At 49.1% G+C, this 17847-nt stretch overlaps 5 protein-coding genes across 5 annotated transcripts; 1 reads left to right on the top strand and 4 right to left on the bottom strand.

Annotated features, from left to right (window-relative positions):
* Nucleotides 1–59: 59 nt before the first annotated feature.
* Nucleotides 60–1314, bottom strand: HOO65_070600 (Proteasome subunit beta type-1; the record flags this gene model as incomplete). Its single annotated transcript, XM_071005063.1, has 7 exons — nt 60–395; nt 517–619; nt 675–756; nt 844–878; nt 998–1012; nt 1081–1126; nt 1281–1314. 7 exons carry the CDS (start codon nt 1312–1314, stop codon nt 60–62), a joined length of 651 nt encoding a protein of 216 aa, XP_070857318.1.
* A 703-nt stretch (nt 1315–2017) lies between these two features.
* On the bottom strand, nt 2018–2717 carry HOO65_070599 (FAD-linked sulfhydryl oxidase ERV2; the record flags this gene model as incomplete). Its single annotated transcript, XM_071005170.1, has 2 exons — nt 2018–2375; nt 2527–2717. The coding sequence occupies 2 exons, from the start codon at nt 2715–2717 to the stop codon at nt 2018–2020; spliced, it is 549 nt and encodes a 182-aa protein (XP_070857317.1).
* A 713-nt stretch (nt 2718–3430) lies between these two features.
* Nucleotides 3431–8673, bottom strand: HOO65_070598 (putative clathrin heavy chain; the record flags this gene model as incomplete). Its single annotated transcript, XM_071004779.1, has 3 exons — nt 3431–7999; nt 8100–8471; nt 8587–8673. The coding sequence occupies 3 exons, from the start codon at nt 8671–8673 to the stop codon at nt 3431–3433; spliced, it is 5028 nt and encodes a 1675-aa protein (XP_070857316.1).
* Nucleotides 8674–10172: 1499 nt separating this feature from the next.
* Nucleotides 10173–12968, bottom strand: HOO65_070597 (putative dipeptidyl-aminopeptidase B; the record flags this gene model as incomplete). Its single annotated transcript, XM_071004885.1, has 2 exons — nt 10173–11731; nt 11789–12968. The coding sequence occupies 2 exons, from the start codon at nt 12966–12968 to the stop codon at nt 10173–10175; spliced, it is 2739 nt and encodes a 912-aa protein (XP_070857315.1).
* Nucleotides 12969–15744: 2776 nt separating this feature from the next.
* On the top strand, nt 15745–16821 carry HOO65_070596 (uncharacterized protein; the record flags this gene model as incomplete). The annotated part of the gene is made up of 1 exon (XM_071001379.1): nt 15745–16821. One exon carries the CDS (start codon nt 15745–15747, stop codon nt 16819–16821), a length of 1077 nt encoding a protein of 358 aa, XP_070857314.1.
* Nucleotides 16822–17847: the final 1026 nt, after the last annotated feature.

Genomic DNA, 17847 nt, shown 5'->3' with positions numbered 1-17847 from the left:
CTTTACTTATCTCTCCCCCACCTCTCATCCCCACTACCCCTCTACACCACCTCCATAATCTACATGTGCCGGACCTTGTAGTCGGTATCCGGCAGGTACAGGTGTCTATCTGCACCCTTGCGTGTCAGTACCACCATCCGAATCACACCACCTGAGCTGCCATCCCATTTTATAGCTTCACGCAGCGAGCTCTTGACAAACTCGACAGCCTCTGCCTCTTCCATGCCCTCTTTCCAATGCGCATCGGTGTAGCCGTAAATGTAAGTCGATCCAGACCCTCCAATGGCGTAGCTCTGCTTGTGTAGCGAACCGCCGAGAGGGATCGAGTAGACCTGGCCACCGTGCTGCTCGTCCCAGCCGGCGATAATGAGACCGGCACTGTTAAAGGAGAGGAACTGGTCAGTTTTTAGATCAACAAGAGCACGGTGTCAACACTTCCCACTCCAAAAGGACACCATAGAGCGCTTGCTCCTGATGTTTCCGACCCATGTCTCAACCCAATCCAACTCGACTCACCTCAGTCGGTCCTTGTTGTCGTAGCAAATTTCCTGGAAGAGTGCTGCTGCCGTCTGCGTCGTCGGGGCTTGCCATGCATGGCCGAGTACAGCCCGAGATGGTACTGCACAATATCAGCCACGGCTTGGGTGTCAGCTGCTGAGCCAGAGCGGCAGCACCAGATCGTGTCGTGGACGCGGGTCAGCTTGTCGGTTACTCGATTGGCAATATAAGCACCGGTAGTCGTGCGGGAGTCGGCACCTATAGATAAGGAAGAGAGATATGTGAGTATGTATTAGTCTAATAATAGATAGATCTTGCGCATGGCTAGAAATGGGACGAACATACCGAGGATAACACCGTCCTTGAAGGTAATGGCCATGCTAGAATAATACTTTGGTTAGAAATCAGCCGCACCAATTCCGTATGTAACGAGAGCCCAAATCGGCGGGGGGAGGGGGGGGCGTATTGGAAGCCCATTGCCGGCGGCAGAGCTGCTCACATTGAAGTACCCAGGCTGTAAATTGACAGTTAGCAATGCATTCTTTCGAGCCTCCAGGCATAAGTCAGACCACCAAAACTCACTTAACCTCTCCCTTCTTTAACCGGTCCATATCCACATGGATACCGTCTATAAATGCGCATCGCAGTTAGTACATTGCACTTGAATCGTCCAGATTGCGCCCCGTCTCTCCAGCCTTGTCAGGGGCGGGATAGGAAGAAAGGAAGACAGGAGAGGGGCAAGTGAAGCTGTGCATAGTGTGTTTCCGTCGCCTGTATCGCACCTTCATTAATGACGCCAGAATTGCCAAACTCCATCTTTGCTGGTGTTGTGCTATGAAAAGAATAGCAACAAATAAGGGCCCAAGACTGGAGGGAGTCGGAGGTAAAAGAAGCTTGGGTTAGCAGTTGATTGATTAGATATTGGCCAGGTTTATAGGATAGCCGATAGATACAGAAGCTGGACAAAAATTGATCGTCGAAAAGTAGTCTTGAGAAAGTGCTAGAATGAAGGCAGGTAGGTGTATTCCTCGTAGATAAAGCCGTTGATGATGCAGGTAGGCAGCTTAGAAACGCGTTAGCTATAAGGTAGCAAGGTACATAGTACTTAGTACATAGTGGGGAGGAAGCTTAGTTGTTGCTAATGCAGTGCACAACAATGTGGTAGTCACGTGACAAGGCTGTGATCCATTCAAAAACAGACGTCAAAGATGTACTAAGATCAAACTGCTAAGTGATTTTACGAGCAACAGGGGTCTTTTTTTTTTCATGTTCTTCCTATATGTACTTTTCTTGATAAGGAGTTATTAGATTATCGAGCAAACTATGTGCAGCAAAAATTCATCATGGATAAGATTCAGCGCCAAATAGACGTTGCTCAGTTGAGACAGGGGGAGTCGAGGAGCAACTTTCTTGCAAAGCTGTACCCAAACCCAAAGGTGGTTAAAGCTCCAGTTTCTTTCTCAACTCCGCAAGCACAATGAGCCCTACGTAAAACCCTGGCTCAACCACCGTCTACCGCCTACTCTAGCTCTAGTCTCGTGTCGTGGCCCTCCCTCATAGCCTTGTCGGAGTCGGCACACCCACAATCGTACGCATCGCCGATATTGGCGCAGTCGAAAATCGGCTTCTTTAGCCGCTCATTGACAACGTTGTGCGCAAAGCAGGCCCAGCCAACTGCAGCGTTGCGGCTGGTAACCTGCGGCGGGTACTTTGCCAGCAGCTTACGGAAGTGAGCGGCGCACTCGCCGCACGGGTACAGGCGCGAGAAAAGGGTGATATAGGTAAGCAGCGCTGTGCTTTCGTCTTCGGTGGGCTTCTCGGGGAAGCGGGCCATCATGGTGTGGAGGACCTTCCACGAGGCACGTCCAAGCTCGGCCCTATAAGGAAACGCCAGTGTTAGTTTAGGTCAAGGGGATGGATAGGAGACTACGGGAAAAGGGGAAGAGCGAGCAGGCAATCAACCCCAGCAATGCTAGAGACACAAGAGCTACTGCAATCCAGTTTCATCATCTTCACTTGTGTACTTACTTTGCCGTTGCATTACCCAGCTTAGGCGCAATTGAGCCTCCCTTCAGAATATTGTCGCCAATTTGCGACAGATCAAACTTAGGCATGGCGTAGTCAGCGGCACTAAGACCACTGCCTGGGCCTGAGAAGAAGTACATGATGCTGAGCAATGCAGCCACTGCCAGCAGTATCGGGGTTTTGCGCGCCATCATGGTCGAGCGTAGTTGACAGCTAGGCCGGGTTAAAGCGCGATGGAAAATGGGGTTCGCGGAAAGGGGCGATGTTGGTAGAGCTGTGTGTAGACAAGATAAACTCTGCTATGCAAGTGAGAGAAGAGAACGAATAAGCGACTGAGCGAATGAACGGAAGAATGGGAATCCAGCCCTGAGTGATGCAACGATAAGTAGAACGACGTCGCCTCCTGAAAAGAAAATAAGAACAAGCTATGGACCAACAGCAGAAAAAGAGGGAAATGAGAAATAAGAGGTAGAAAACTAGAAGCAATAAAGGCCAAATATTTCCCTCGCAACGGCTCTAAGACCTCCTTCGCCCAGACCAGCCGAAAGGAACCTAAATTCAGAGACCCTGAGTAGCCCTAAGCAGCCCTGGGGAGTTCCAAAAGAATCCGTCTTTTCAGGCCACTATCTGCCTAACTAGCGCACAAGCCCCCCTATACAAATACTAGCACCCCATAAAGTGGCCTGTTGCTACTCGCATGTCATGTCATCATCATCAGTCAGTTGCTCTCACGCTTCCCCTTACTAATAACAAAGATATAACATAGTGTCAAAAAACAAGAATTTAAGTCATTTAACCAACGCCCACACTCGAAACTCGAACGCACTTAAAAGCAGACATAAACAGAAACAGAAAATTTACAGACCGTGATTACAAAAACCGCCGCCATCCCTCTTCCGTCATCTTCTTAAAAGTTTCCAAACCCGGTTGGCTGCGGCGCAAATCCGTTGGCAGGCATCGCACCGCTCGGGCCGGCTGTGATCATCAGTCGGTTCATCCCTAGAATGGGGCCAGTAGCCTCCTCCGTATTGTTCTCGGCTTCCTTAGCCTTACGTGCCTCATTGTCCGCCTTGATAGCAGCCAGCTCCTTAGTCTGCTGAGCCAGCATGTTAATCATGTACGGCATAGTGAAGTCGTTGAGACCATTGCGCCATGAAAGCTCCAGCACAAAGTCGGGCCGCAGCAGGTCGTAGCATGCATACAGCATACCAACATAGCACTCACGAGAGCCAATATCGACAAAGTAGCGAATCAGATCTTGCACAATCTCCGTCTTACCCGAAATTGCAGCCGTCTCAATAGCATCCTTGAACAGCTTGTCTTGCTTGGATAGGGCAATCGACTTCTCCCAGCGCTTGTTCTTACGGTAGATGGATGCCGCGATTTGTCGGAAGAAGATCAGATCGTGCTTCTCCAGTCTGCCCGCCAGATCCACGGCATCATAGTTGTCATAATTCTCGACAGAGTCGCGTAGTGTCTTGTAGTCCTCTTCTTCAATCAGCAAGTCGTTGATGGCATCGTTGACAATACGCTTGTTCTGGCTTTGTACATTGAGCAGGAACGGCTTAATCAGAGGAAGATCGTCGTTCTTCTGGAAGAGCTTTACCACACGGTTCACATCAACACGGGGCGTCAAGATCTGCAGCAAGTCGGTAAGCAGCGAGGGGTGTTGTTCCATGTAGAACTTGATAGCGCGGTAGTAGATTTCCAGATTAGCAACCTTGACCACGATCTCTTTAAAGTGATGATGCTCCCATGAGTTCTCCGCACGCTCAATGATGGCCAGAGCGGCGTTATCAAACTCATCGTAATGCTGGTAGCAGAAGACTAGCTCGGGCCAGAGGTTGGCTTCCTCACAGGCCTTGATCATCTTAGGCATGTTGAGGCGAGACCAGAACAGGTTGAGATGCTCCATCAACTTCTCAGGACGGTACTTAGATAGGGCAATACCCAACTCAGTAAACATGCCCATGTGAGCACGCTCTAAGCCCAACCCCTGCTCCAAAAGGCTAATGAGCTCGTCAAAGTTGCCGTTACGCTCGTACTGTTTGACCAGACTCTGCAACTCCTCAGCATCGATGATGAGGTTAAGACCGCAAATTTGGGCCAGGCGGAACTCCTGCTTGTTAACGCAGGCGCCGTGGACCTCCTTCCACACCTTAATGTTGTTGGCCTTGCGTGCAGACTCAACAGCAGCCTGGTAGTCATCCAAGTACACAAGGGTTGTAGCGAGCTTAGCCCAGTTCGATATGCTTGTGAAGAAGATCTTGGCAGCCTCATAAAGACCCTCCGCGTAAGCCTTGTCACCAGACTCCTCAATGTTGGCCACGTTGGTTCCACGAAGGAAGTCCTCGAGATCACTCAGCTGGTCTAGGCGAGCGTAGCAGAAGGCAAGAGCAGTGTCAATCTCGGTCTCGCGCAGAGTCTTGCGCGCCATGCGAAGATATTTGATCAGATCCTCGTCCTTGCCTGCGTGAACACTAATTTCAATAACCTCAGAGTAGTTCTTGGGGTCTTCCGCCTTGATGTAAGACTCAATACCATCGCTAACGCGGAGGCCATCGAGCTGGGCCTTGGCAACTTTGCTCCAGACTTCGGGAAGATCAACATCTTCAGCAAAGCTCTGAGCCCGGTCAATGCTGACAATGTTGTCAACAAGAACATCGACAGCAGAAAGCTTGTCTCCAGTCTTCTTGTAAATCTCGAACGCTTCCTCGTGGAGACCGACGTCAATGCAGGCAGTGGCAATCTCAGGAGCACTAAACCCATCAATCTTGTGAATGTAATCCATAACACGAGCCTTGTCGGCCTTGGCAGCCGTGAACATGAGCAAGTTCTGTAGGTTCTGGTTATCACTGAAAGGCGAAGGCTCCAGAACAATCTTCTCCAGCAGCTCAATTAGCTCAAGAGGAAGATCGCACTCTAGGAAAGCGGCAACAGCCTCCGAAACTTTAGCAGGGTCGGTCGATTCAGGTACCGCGGTAGAAATGACCTGGTCAATAACAAACCGGCGATGCACGTTGTTCTCGCTCAAGACAAACTTCCACAGTTCGCGGTCAGCACGCTCAAGAAGGTAGCGGGCCTGTGCTCGGTACATCGAGTTTTCGTTGGTAATGTTGACCAACTCCAGGTCATTCTGGCCTTTCGAGTAGGCAATATAGGCAAGTTGGGGATCACGCTTCTCACAGTACTTTCCAACAACCAGAGAGTCGTACTGGCTGTTCTCCTTAAGGAAACGCTCGGGGTCATTGTTGGAGTCAATGTAAATTTTGGCCAGAGCGTTGTACAGAGCCTGCTGCTGACTGCCAGCAGCAAGAGTGGCTTCCAGGAATGGGAGGAGAATTTTGAGACGGTTGCGCTTCTCAACCTCCTCGACAAGCTGATCTATCGGGATAGAAGCAGCATTAACAGTAGAGAGGAGCTTCTTAATGATGTCCTCGTCACAGTCAACATCGAGGAGGCCACCAATGACCTCAGGCGTACGAGCAGCATTAACGCGCTGAACATAGGCCTCAATAGCCTGGAACTGGCGGTTCTGATAGAGATAAAGTACCAGATCGTGGACAAACCCAAACCGGTCGCAAACAATGATAAGAGGAAGCTGCTCGGCGAGCTTGGCCTCCTTCAAGAAGTTCTTGACCTTTTCGGGGTTGTAGTAGTTGCTGTCTCGGCAAATACGCTCAACCTCGTTGAACTGCCCCATCTTGGTAGCAGCCTCGATGTACTTGAAGTGGACATCGGGCTCTTCTGACAGGTTCACAATGCTTCCAAGGTAGTAGAAAAGACCTTCAGCGGTCTTATACTTCTCAAACAAATCGATCAGATGCACAGGGCCGAGCAGATCTGAGTACTTTGTGGCAACCTGAACGACCGCCTGGAGGTTCTGGCGTATGTTGTGCTTCATCATGGCATCGAGGCATGTCAAAGACTGCTCAACTGAGAGCTTGCCGAAGAAGGTAGTTAGCCAATCTAGGTTGAAGTTGGGAGTACCAGCAATGCCGACAACAACACGCTTAACAGCCTCGGGATCCTCGTAAAGCTCAAGCGCGCGCTGGAACAGGCCGGCCTGTTCGCAGAGAGTAGCAATGCGACCCTTGTCGAAGTGCGTGAACATGTCATTACCCAAAATCGCATCGGCAACCTGAGGCGCCTGAACCAAGTTCATTTCCAGCAATCGGGTCTGGAGATGACCGTGCTCAGGACTGTTATCCTTGAGAGCATCGAGCAGGAAAGCAGTGCCCTGTTGGATCATGCCTTGAGACTGGAATATATCGACAACGCGGTCCAGATCAACCAGTGATCCGCCCTCATTGTTGGCCAGAGAGGTGGCAAACTCGGCTCCCTTTTCGGGATTCACGCGGACAATATGCTGCAGAAGCTGGATGTAATCCGGGGTAAAGCCGACCTTGGAACTGTAGGGAATAATCTTGTCGAACTGGCCAGTTTCAGCGAAGGCGGCAACGACCTTGTAAGGGACATTGGCCTTGAGATAGATCGTTAGAGCAAGGTTCAAGTCGTGGGGGCGCACCAAATCACCGAGCTGCTCGGAGCAGTCCAACTTGCCCTCTCCAAGCCATTTCTCAAGGAGGGCCTTGCGGTTTTGAGCAAGGACAGGCTGAGCGAGCTCGAGAGTCTCATGGGTGTTGAGGGCGCCCTTGTCAAGCAGAAGTCCAAAGTACTGCAGGATGTAGGACATTTGACCAGCGACAGCAGGCAGACGCTTGAATTTTTCAATGGTCTGGGGGGTGCGCAAGAAACCCCGGGGCGAGTTTGCAGCAATCTTGGCGGCCTCCATATAGTTACCACTGTTGAAAAGCTGCTCAAACTGGCGGCCATACAAGTCGTCAGCACCAGCCAAACCGCCACGTGACGCAAGCTTGATGGCGATTTCAGTGTTGGCGGGATTTTGGAGCAAGTAGGGAACCATGTTGGTCTCGTCAACAGTCACAAAAAGTACCTGACCCTTGCGGTTGATGCCGACAATGCCGCCGCCCTCGGTCTCGGGGCACGTGGTGAAGATGGTCTCGCTAGAAATGCGGTTCATGAAAAGACAAGAGCCAGTCTCTAGGTCGTAGAGGTGGATGAAGCCGTACTTGGTGACCATGTAGATGATGCCGTACTTTTGTGAAACCTGGATGGCGACAGGGAAATCGTTGGTCGCCTCTTCGGGGAAGTACATGTCAACAGCCTTCTTGGGGAACACGGGATCGCCTTCGACGTGGTCAATTTCAACAATGTGGATCTTGGCGCCAGCGGCAGTGCGAACAGCGAAAGCGAAGACTTTAGTTTCAGAGCTGCAGCCGTCGCGCTGAATAGTACCAAAAGTGGCAGCATGGCCCTCGATAGCCTGGCTGATTCCACGGTCTTTGGAATACAGCTGAAGAGAACCGACGACACGGCCGCCTTGTTGAGAAATTCCGACAACGACCATCCACTTTCCGTCTGAGTTGATGCGGTAGTTGATGATTTGGCAGCCCTGTTGCAAGGAGAGAAGATGATTGGGGTTAGCAAGGCACGACATGAACATGACTGTAGTAGCGACCACACTACAGATACAATGCAAACAGGTAACTTACACTGAGGTTAGGATTGCGCTCAAACATTTTCACGGGCATGGCCTGGCTTGCATCGAAGACATCCCAGTGGTAGACGGAAGTGTCGGTAACCAAGCCAAGCGAGGTTTCAGTAATCCACTTCCAATACTGGACATCTTCGTTCATGGTGGCAGACTTGATCTTAGACTTGTTGGCCAGATCAAAAATTTGCAGTGTTCTGGACTGGGCCTTCAAGGCGATTACTTGTTTTGACCAGTGCATGATGGCGCTGTCTGCCTTGATCGGCCGTCTGATGACATTGTTGCCGTTCTTAAGATCGACGATGACGACCTCCGGCTGGGCAGCCTCGTTTTTCTTTTCTCGCACACAAACGAAGGCATCGGATTCGAGTGTCTAAATATCGGAGCGGGGCGTCCCGGGTGAAGCCGTTAGCTACGAATTGAAGGGGAGGGCATACGTGTTGTTGGCCGTGAAAGCTCCTAGCGAGCAGACACCTAGGGCTACTTACGCAAGCATTGAAAGTGACAGCAGCAGGGTCAACACCCAAGCTCGTAAGCTGCACCAGCTCAGTAAACCGGATGGGCAAGGGCGACATGGTGGACGAGTGTTGTCACGATGATTTGTAGGTGCGATGCAGATGGAAAGCGAGAAGATGCCGTGGAGAGCTAGCTCCCGGGGGGTGAACAGGTGGCGAGATCAGGAAGAGCTAGTTAAAGACGCCCAGATCGCGGATAAGGGCAGGACGCAAAAAAAGAAAACAAGAAGAGGCTGATGATTTCAGTCGGTCGCTGGCAATTAATTGATTATGAGAATTGATGGAGTCGTTAAGGTAAAGGTGGCTGTTCAATGGGCCAGCTTTTTTGGGGGGGGGGGAGTAATAGAAGAGTTAGTTGTAGAGTTCAGAGTTGTTTAAAGAATGAGCGCCCAGGAAAAAGGATGGTGTATGGATTTGTTTGGCGGCCAGGGAACCAATTGGGAGAGCTAAACGCTAAATTGGCACCAAGCCAGATAACAGCAGGCAAAAAGAAAGTAAAGGGAAGAGCACAGTACAGTACAGCCTTGTGATGTCAGCACTGAAGAAGAAGGCCAAAATGAAGCACAAGAAACAAGGAGACGAAGATGGATAGAGGGGAAGGAGAGGCTGAGACGGAAAAAAGACGAGGAAGGGGGAACGAACAAGACAAGACGACGGCTATGCAGTCACAAGGGAGCCGAATAATAGCAATGGAGGAACAAGGCAAGACAGACAGCAATAATAATAACAAATTCCAAAATGAGCCAAAAGGAGACGAAGACGAGTGGGAGGTCTAGTTGATAGCGCTTATGATAGCCTCTAGCAACAGAGGGCCAGCTCATCGTGGCCCTATAGCTGCCCTGTAGCAACACCTCTACAGCTCCGAGCTACCCACTATCCACTGAAGCTATGTGCATATTCCTTCTAGGGGCATCGCTCCATAATTGTCCGAGAAAGAAGCGGGACAGCGCGGCTCGCCAAGCTTCTTGAAGCTGTCTATTCAAACCCTAATCGCAATAACATCGGGTAAACATCTGATACGGGTACGTGGCATGTAGTGTGCGAAGGGGCTCAAAGGTTGGTCAAATGGCTTTTGGTCACGTGGTAATACACGTGATGTTGCCTTAAAGTGTTACACTAGCCATCTCTCCTTTCACCTTTCATCTCTCATGCTAAATCCTAAATTGCAATAAGAATCCGCAGACATGGCTGTACACAGCCACTCTCATACAGTCTTCCTCGTATTATTATTGTTTACTAGAATAATAGCCTTTTGTAGGCTCGCCCTGTTTACTGGATGCCAGAGCAACAAGAAGCACAAAAACAAAATTTGCCCTGTCCCTGTACTAGGGTTAATACGCAGACACTTAACCCTTGGAACATTCCAAATCTACTGTAGCCGCTGGCAACCCAATGGATAAACGTTGCATAACCGGAAGATAGACTTACATCACGACACTTCTTGATTAACTGTGCAGAGAAAACAATGTAGGATCTGTAGCAAATTAAACCGAGAAAAAGAGAAAGAAGAAAGCAATAAAACGCAAACACGCATTACACAACACACAATACGCAAACGCCTAAAAGTCACTCTTTGTACCTGTTTCCCGCAGCTTGACATCTCTCTTCTTCTTCTCCGGCTTCGGACTGGGGTCATTGACTTTGAGCCACTCGCCATTGAATGCATTGATTAGCCAGTTACTGAGCTTGTCATACACGATGCGGTTGGCATTGTGGAAGTAAATGCCATGGTTGCTATCGGGAAACAGATGGAGGTCATAGTTCTCTACACTTGACATGTCTAGCTTATCCAAGAGCGTCAGGGTATTCTGCATGTGCACGTTATCATCCCCCGTGCCGTGCATGACCAAGAACCGCACACTCTCGCCCAGCGCAGTGGCATTTGTGACAGCACTGCGCTTGTATCCATCGGGGTTTTCTTGAGGCGTAAGCATGTAGCGCTCTGTGTAGATGGAGTCGTAGTATCTCCAGTCTGTGACTGGTGCCACAGCCATGCCGTAGCTAAATGTCTTTCCAGCATCTACCTCGAGGGTCTTGAGAGTGTTGAACCCCCCAAACGACCAGCCCCATATAGCAAGACGAGAGGCATCCACGTAGGGAAGAGATGACCAATGTTGAGCAGCGGCAATCTGGTCATGGGATTCTACAACACCCAACTGGCCACGAACGACAACACGTGCCTTCCGGCCAATGAATCCAGTACCGCGACCATCGACAGTGACACATAAGTAGCCAAGAGAGGAAGCAACATACGACTGAAAGTCGACGGAGAAACGCTTGCTTACAGACTGGGAACCTGGCCCTGAATACTGCTGGAACAGGACGGGGTACTTTTTGCTAGGATTGAAATTAGCAGGGCGACGTTCGACATAGTTCAAGTTGACGCCTTCCACCATGATAGTGCCGTAGACCAGAGTCGGAAGATCCGTTTTCGAAACCTCTTTAGCCAAATCCGCGTTCTCCTCGATCATGCGAGAGTAGGAGCTTGGGTTTCCTGGAGTAGAGATTATTTTTTGCCATGGAATATCAGGGCCACGGTAGCTAAGAAGAGCGAAGCCAGCGCCATCTGAAAAAGAAACATCATAGTAGCCCTCGGTAGACACATTTGTCAGAGGCTTTAGGTCAGAGCCATCAAGCTTAACAGAGTAGACGTGTCGTTGGATAGAAGACTCCTTGGTCGAGACAAAGTACACTAAGTTGTTCTTCAAGTCTACAGCAGAGGGGGCATCCTCGACTTCCCAGTCTCCCTTGGTCAACATAATGGGCTCTGGGTTATCCATTGGGCTAAAGTAAGCCAGGTGGTCTCGGTTTTCGTAGATAACAGAATCGATGTATCCATCGTGGGGACGGCCGTTTTTGGGGTCAGCGGGTATGAATTTGGTTTTGGTGGATATTTCAAACCATCCACCGTCGATATCTTTGACGTTTATAGTTTGAATAGCCTTTCCAGTGCGAGTCTCGACATCAATCAAGACAACACGCATGATATCGCTAACCCGATTAGTCTCTTTTACGAGAACCTTATCACCTGCCCAGAGCACGGTTGTGATTAGACGGTCGTCATTTGCGAACTCGCCCTCAATTTCTATGGAAAAGACGTCACCCTTTTCGACAGAGACTGTTATACTGTGTTAGAAACCAATCCAAGCTGTTCAAAAAAGTGGATGATACTCACAAAATAGCAGATCAACTACGGGGTTGTGGGCCCCAGCCTTAGGGTATTTGATCTGACGCACATCTGGATATGCCTCCTCCCCATCCTCAGCATCGCCGTTTGGGCGAGACACATAGTAGTCAATAGGGTATTCGGGGACGCCGGATTCATTAGTACGTAAGAAGGCGATAAATTTGCCATCATCACTCCACCATGTAGCGCTATTCCCACCAAATACCTCCTCCTCATAGACCCAATCGGGGATACCATAAAAGTATTCCCTACCTCCGTCCTTGGTGATCTGGGTAACAGCTTCCTTGTCATCAGACTCAAGGGAGCGGATGTAGATATTATTGTCCCGGGTAAAGGCAATGGCGTCGCCTGTAGGGCTCCATGAAGCAAGCTGGACCATGGGAGATGGCTCGCCAGGAATAAGCGGCTGGACACTCTGAGACTCGACATCAAGAATCCAGTACACGGCCGAGAACGAGCGACGCCAGTTCCTCTCAACATTGCTTGCAATCAATACCTTGGTAAGAGCAGTGTTGGGGTAGGTCTCTTGCGGGGTAATGTCTGTGTCATTATAAGATAGCTTGGCCTTTTGAATCAAGGTGCGTGACGAGCCAGTGTTCTTTCCCGTGATTTGTGAATCGATAGAACGTACGTCCTCAACCACTAGAAAGTCCTTTCCCTTAGCATCACGTTCCATCAAGAGACCATCCTCACCATCAGGGCCGGAAATCCAACTAATATCATGTGAGTTGGCGCGCCATTGGCCTTGGAGTACGGAGTCTAGCGTGACAGGATTCCCCACAAGATGTCTCTGCGGGGAAGTTGAGCTTGGTGAGCCTGAGCTTAGGAAAGAGAGCATTGTAACCACCCACAAGGCGGTCAAAATGCAAAAGCCAACTATCCCGTATTTGCGCAGGCTGCGGTCCATACCACGCTGCACAGATGGCAGCATAAGCTCACCCCCATCATCATGGTTGGAAGATGGCAGGAAGCGCGCCGTTTCGAGATCCGTGCTGTCAACAAACGGGGATTTCTCGGCGTGATGATGACCGGAAGTTTGGAACTGCATCCGAGCGGCCTTGAGGTTGTTTTGGTCGTCAATATGGTCAAAGACAAGGCTAGTAGTTGAGGCTGAGGAGAGCGAGTCACGTGGACCGTGGTCATAGTCGTCGTCGGTAAGGGAGGCCATGTTGCTGAAGTGTTGGATAAGTGGATGGCAAGAGAGTGGAAATCAAGACAGTCACGGCGGTGAGGGAAATGGAGGAAGGGCCTTTTTGGTATCGAATTTACGCGATAACACTTGGAGATGTGGATGCGAGACAAAGCGTCTGTATGCTGCACTGCGACAAATTTAGACTATATACAAAAAAAGGCGAGCTGATGCGGCTCGCAGAACAAGCTGGAGCAGTTGCAGTAGAGCTGCCCAGGCAAATGCAGAAACCTCGATGTCGTTTTGAGCTGTAGCTGATATGTGCGTTAATTCAAACTAAACGAGGGAAGCTTTGGAGTTGGTTGGGATCATTAACATTAAAGTCGCTGTCAAAATATTATGACGCAAAAAAAAAGATGAGTCAGCAAAACGCTTTATGTAAGCCAAATAGAACCCTAAGACCCAACCACACATGGCTAAAATCCAACCTATCGTCTGGAATTGAAACCTTACTAAATCAAAATCCCGCACTCTGCATCTCATCCTTATCTCAAACCCCCTCCATCACCGCTGTCCTATAATGCACACACGTCCGCGAATCCACCTATATCGCTCGTACCAACCCGCGGACAGATGATGGCATTTGCACTAAGATCCTTCGCTTCCTTGACACAGGGCACTACAGAGTCGCTGCGTCATACATCATAGACGTGGACCAGCGCAGTTCTCCACCTATCATGCTTTTGAAAGCCATTTCCATCCTGGTTGACATGCTGCGACTTTGTACGGTTAAGCCATAGACAGTACCCGGAGCATGCGCCACGGGACAGCCACCATGCGACAGCCGGGAAGAACTATGATTCCTAGACAAGAAGAGTGATCGGTTGTGTAGCAGGCTTTTTTTTTATCTTTTGTCGGGCTGTATGTGTCCAGGCCAACTAGAGTTTCAAATTCGTTATCAATCCGTCGGTTTTGATAAAACATTGGACATCTGAGGTTCTGCTTGACGGAGTGGCGGAGGTTTGGTCCAGACCCAAAGCTGTGGCCAGCATCGGCTATGGTTTTATTGGGTAGCTGGGGATTTGTAATAGACACGCTCATTATTAATGTGTGTGTGTCTTGCTTCTAATATGGTTCTTTCTCGTAGGTAAGATTTCTCTTAAATATTACATCCTCTTCCAGCTCGTGTGTGTGTGGGTTGTAAGTGTGGGGCGTTCCTTACTACTTACTACTCATGTGGGATTACAAAGAGCCATGATAGGCTCATGATTCTAGGCGCTTCAAAACTAAACCTGCACACAAATGGGTCACAAACCAAAAAAAAAACAAGAAAGGTTTCATTAGGCTGCCCATTGTATGTATGTGCTGGATACAAGGATAACCATTTAACCATCACAAGTAAATGTACAAGGGACAGACAGTTCTTTCCGGAGCTTTGTCTTGACTCTCTATCTCTTTTTTCTTGTTTACTTTTCCCCTATCCACTTGATTGAGGGCTCTTCATCTGATCTATAGTCGCTCTCCTTCTCCAGTTGATTCTCATTCTTTCTCCCGTATTTCTCTGTCCCCAAGGAAGGGAGAAAAAAGATAGCAAACAGAGCCAAGCCACTTTGGCTTTCTTCTTCTTTCAGTCTCGTTTGTTGGTTGGGAGCTCAAGCGTTGCACCTATGAAATCACGTCTCAAATTCTATTTGTGGACTCAGAATTAGCGGGGTTTCAAGTCCGGAGAACAGACCTTCTCTTTCTCATTTCCTGCTGTCTCCCCTCATCCCCCTATCCCCCCCCTCCTAGCTTGGATCAAGACGGCTCTTGTAAATGGCAGAATGCCTAATACAGGAAAGCCTAGTCTCGCGTGCCACGAGTGCCGGCGACGAAGAGTAAAGGTAAATATTTAGGACTCTCCCTTTCTCCTTCCTTTTCCTGTCTGCCAATTTAACGAGTAACTGCCGATTTGCTTGGCCTGTTTTGTTTAATGAACTCGGGCTCTAGCTTCTAGAATTGTCACACAGCAAACAATGAAAAAGAAAAAAGGCAAGATCAAAGGCGGCAGTTACCCCCAAGCAATGTGACTAGCTCTCGTACGCCTTGACTACACGTCACCACATGTGACGTATTCGATTAATAAGAGCAAGTAGACTCACAGCATGGGGCTAAGGACCGTGTAAATTGGTGTTGAGTGACGTCAAGCTGGTCGTGCTCATTTGTTTCAAGTTGGCCGTTTCCCGACCTTCAACCTGCTAACCATCAAGCTATTCATCAGTGTGATCTTGGGCGACCAGGGTGTATCCGATGCTCCAAATATGATCTCGCCTGCCCTGGATATAGAGACGAAACAGATCTTCGCTTTCGCCATAGCAACACAAATACAATCAAGCTCAAAACCTCAGCTAGCGGTGCCCGAAGACGACGGGGAGGGGCATCAAAGGCAGCTACAGAAGGAAGGACTAAGGAAGGGGTGTCGGGCCAGAAGGATAGGAACACTACAGAACAATCTGTGCACAGTGTAGCCAGTACAACCGGAGGATCTGTATGCGAAAAGGGAAAGTCCCTTTGTACGGCGGTTTCAACGATTTCATCCTCCACTTCTCTGTTGTCATCTGATTCTTCTGGGTTCCTTTCATCGTCATCATATTCTGACTCTGAGGATCTGATATTTCAAGCTGTTAAGTCAACGTCAGTTAAATGTCTTTTGGGCCTTGCTCAGGCATGGCATTCCCACTCACACCGGGTTGTGATTGATTGCTATCCATGGGTTTCTGCCTTGGAGCCCTTGATGAACAGTGTGCGGCACGATAGCCCGTTATCTCTTTCAACAATGATGCTGGCCCGGGCATATCTAGTCAACCGCAAGATGTTGCAGGCATCAAAAACTGAAGAAATTCGCCTTCGTGGTCTGTGTCTTGCCTCGGTTCGAAATGCTCTTGCACAGCCTGAAGTAGCTGTCAAAGACTCCACTATCATAGCAGTGTGGCTGATGGGGACGTATGAGGTTCTCCAGGGCACTATAAAGTGGCCGCCGGACAAGAACACGAGCTGGTGCATCCAGCAAACGGGGCTTGTATCGCTCATTACAGCACGTGGGATCGATCAGTTCAGGACAGCCCGAGGGCGACAGATTTTTTGGCTTTGTGTTGAGTCTATTCAGATATATCAGAACGCTACATCACAGCCCTGCTCGTCTTCGTTGCTGGCATGGCTTCATCGGCTAAAGAAATGGAAATTGAATAAGTCCGATAACGTAGCCCTTGTAGGTGCGTTTCTTAGTGCACGCGTGGGCGAATTGTACCCTCGGATGTTAGAGGTCATATTTAGCGACGACCCCGACTTTGCGGCAGCTGCAATACCCTCTTTGGCTTTAGAGATGGATGCTATTGAACAGGATTACATTGCATGTGCTAAACTAGCGATGGACCCAGAGCTCCTCCCTAGGGCACGAATACAGTACAAACTGCCGGTATGCCGGATGAAACTACACAACTTTCTGGTGTATTGCATCAACCTCGCACTTCAAGCCAATGATTTCTCAAAATCGCTGCCGGAACAAGAACTCCGATCACGGCGCCACAGGTCGATGATGTTGATCCAGGATATTGCCGAGAAGCTGCTTGAAACAGCGCCTCCAACAGCCATGTACCAGAACTCCGAACAAGCTCTGGGCCGTGAGTGGACTAAGACAATGGCTATGATGTATCCGTTTGCTAGCATCTGCCACATGAAAACACCGCGACATGAGCAAAGGACCCGAGCCCGAGATGTGCTCAAGTTTATAGGACAAAAATGTGGAATTCTGCAGGCTTTGAGGCCTTCGATGGGGACTCGAATGCCAGAACGGGCAAGTCGGGGGATGCCAAATGAGACAGTTGTAGGAGAGGATGGAATTCAGTTAACATGATGGCAACTTAATTATTAAGAGACTAGGCTTTTAACTAATAGGAGTATTCTCCTACATATTTCCAGCATGATCATATCCAGTCTATATGAAAATTATATTGCCAAGCAAAGAAATTCCACTACTCCAGGTTTCTTAGTACAGAGTCTTAGGCTTCTCTTTACTGTATTAGCTTTCGTATCCTCGGTTTTTTTCATTCCTCTCGTTTTGGTCGTGTTGTTCTCCTCCTAGTCTCCTGATGTCCTGATCCCCTAGTCCCCATGCATCCTGGCATAGTCTTTTCGCTCTCCCTTTTTGTGGTTAAGAAGCACTGACCCTTCTATCTCAGGCTGGTCTCCGACCACCGAGGGGCTTGAGACAATGCATGGTATCTCTTGTCAATCCTCAATGAATCATGGCATTTGGTGCTAAAGCCTGGTCCTTGTGGAAACTTTGCCAGCTTTGGCTCACAAATGCTGACAATGTGGAGGTGCTTTTTTTTGGGGGTTTTTTTCTTCTTTTCTTCAGTATCTTTTTATAGAAGCAAAATAATACATGGTTGGACCTATGAGGTATGTATGCCCTTTATAGCTTTGTGGAGAGATCTGTGTGCTAAGCACTAAACAAATAACAAATGACAAGGAAAAGAAAAGCAAAGAAAAGTAGAGTCAAGAAGAGTGAAGTAAAGCAGAGTCAAGAAACGTGAAGTAAAGATAAACCCCTTCCCCTTGTGTCACGCATAAAGATCGATCTCCTTGGATTCTGGGGCTTAGCCCATATTTCGCTCTTCCTGGTGACGAGGATGCGCTGGAAGATAAGACGGCAAGCCATACTATACTGTCCACATCTTGCTTAGCTGACGCTGTGATATGACTCTCTCATCGTAAACTCATGTCCTTCTGTTCTTCTTCTCTCCATCATATCCCAATCTATAGTAGCATTTACCGCGGCTTTATCCACTGAGAGATTTATAGTCCTCACTCACACCTCCATGACCCAATTTATGTTTGGTTAATAGCGCTATCCCGGCCCTTTGTTTTTTGTTTCATC

This window comes from Ceratocystis lukuohia (assembly GCF_044167205.1).
Source record: "Ceratocystis lukuohia strain C4212 chromosome Unknown Supercontig7_pilon, whole genome shotgun sequence".
Classification (NCBI taxonomy): domain Eukaryota; kingdom Fungi; phylum Ascomycota; class Sordariomycetes; order Microascales; family Ceratocystidaceae; genus Ceratocystis; species Ceratocystis lukuohia.
The sequence above is the reverse complement of the archived record's forward strand: the minus strand, read 5'-3'. Positions and strand labels throughout refer to the sequence as shown.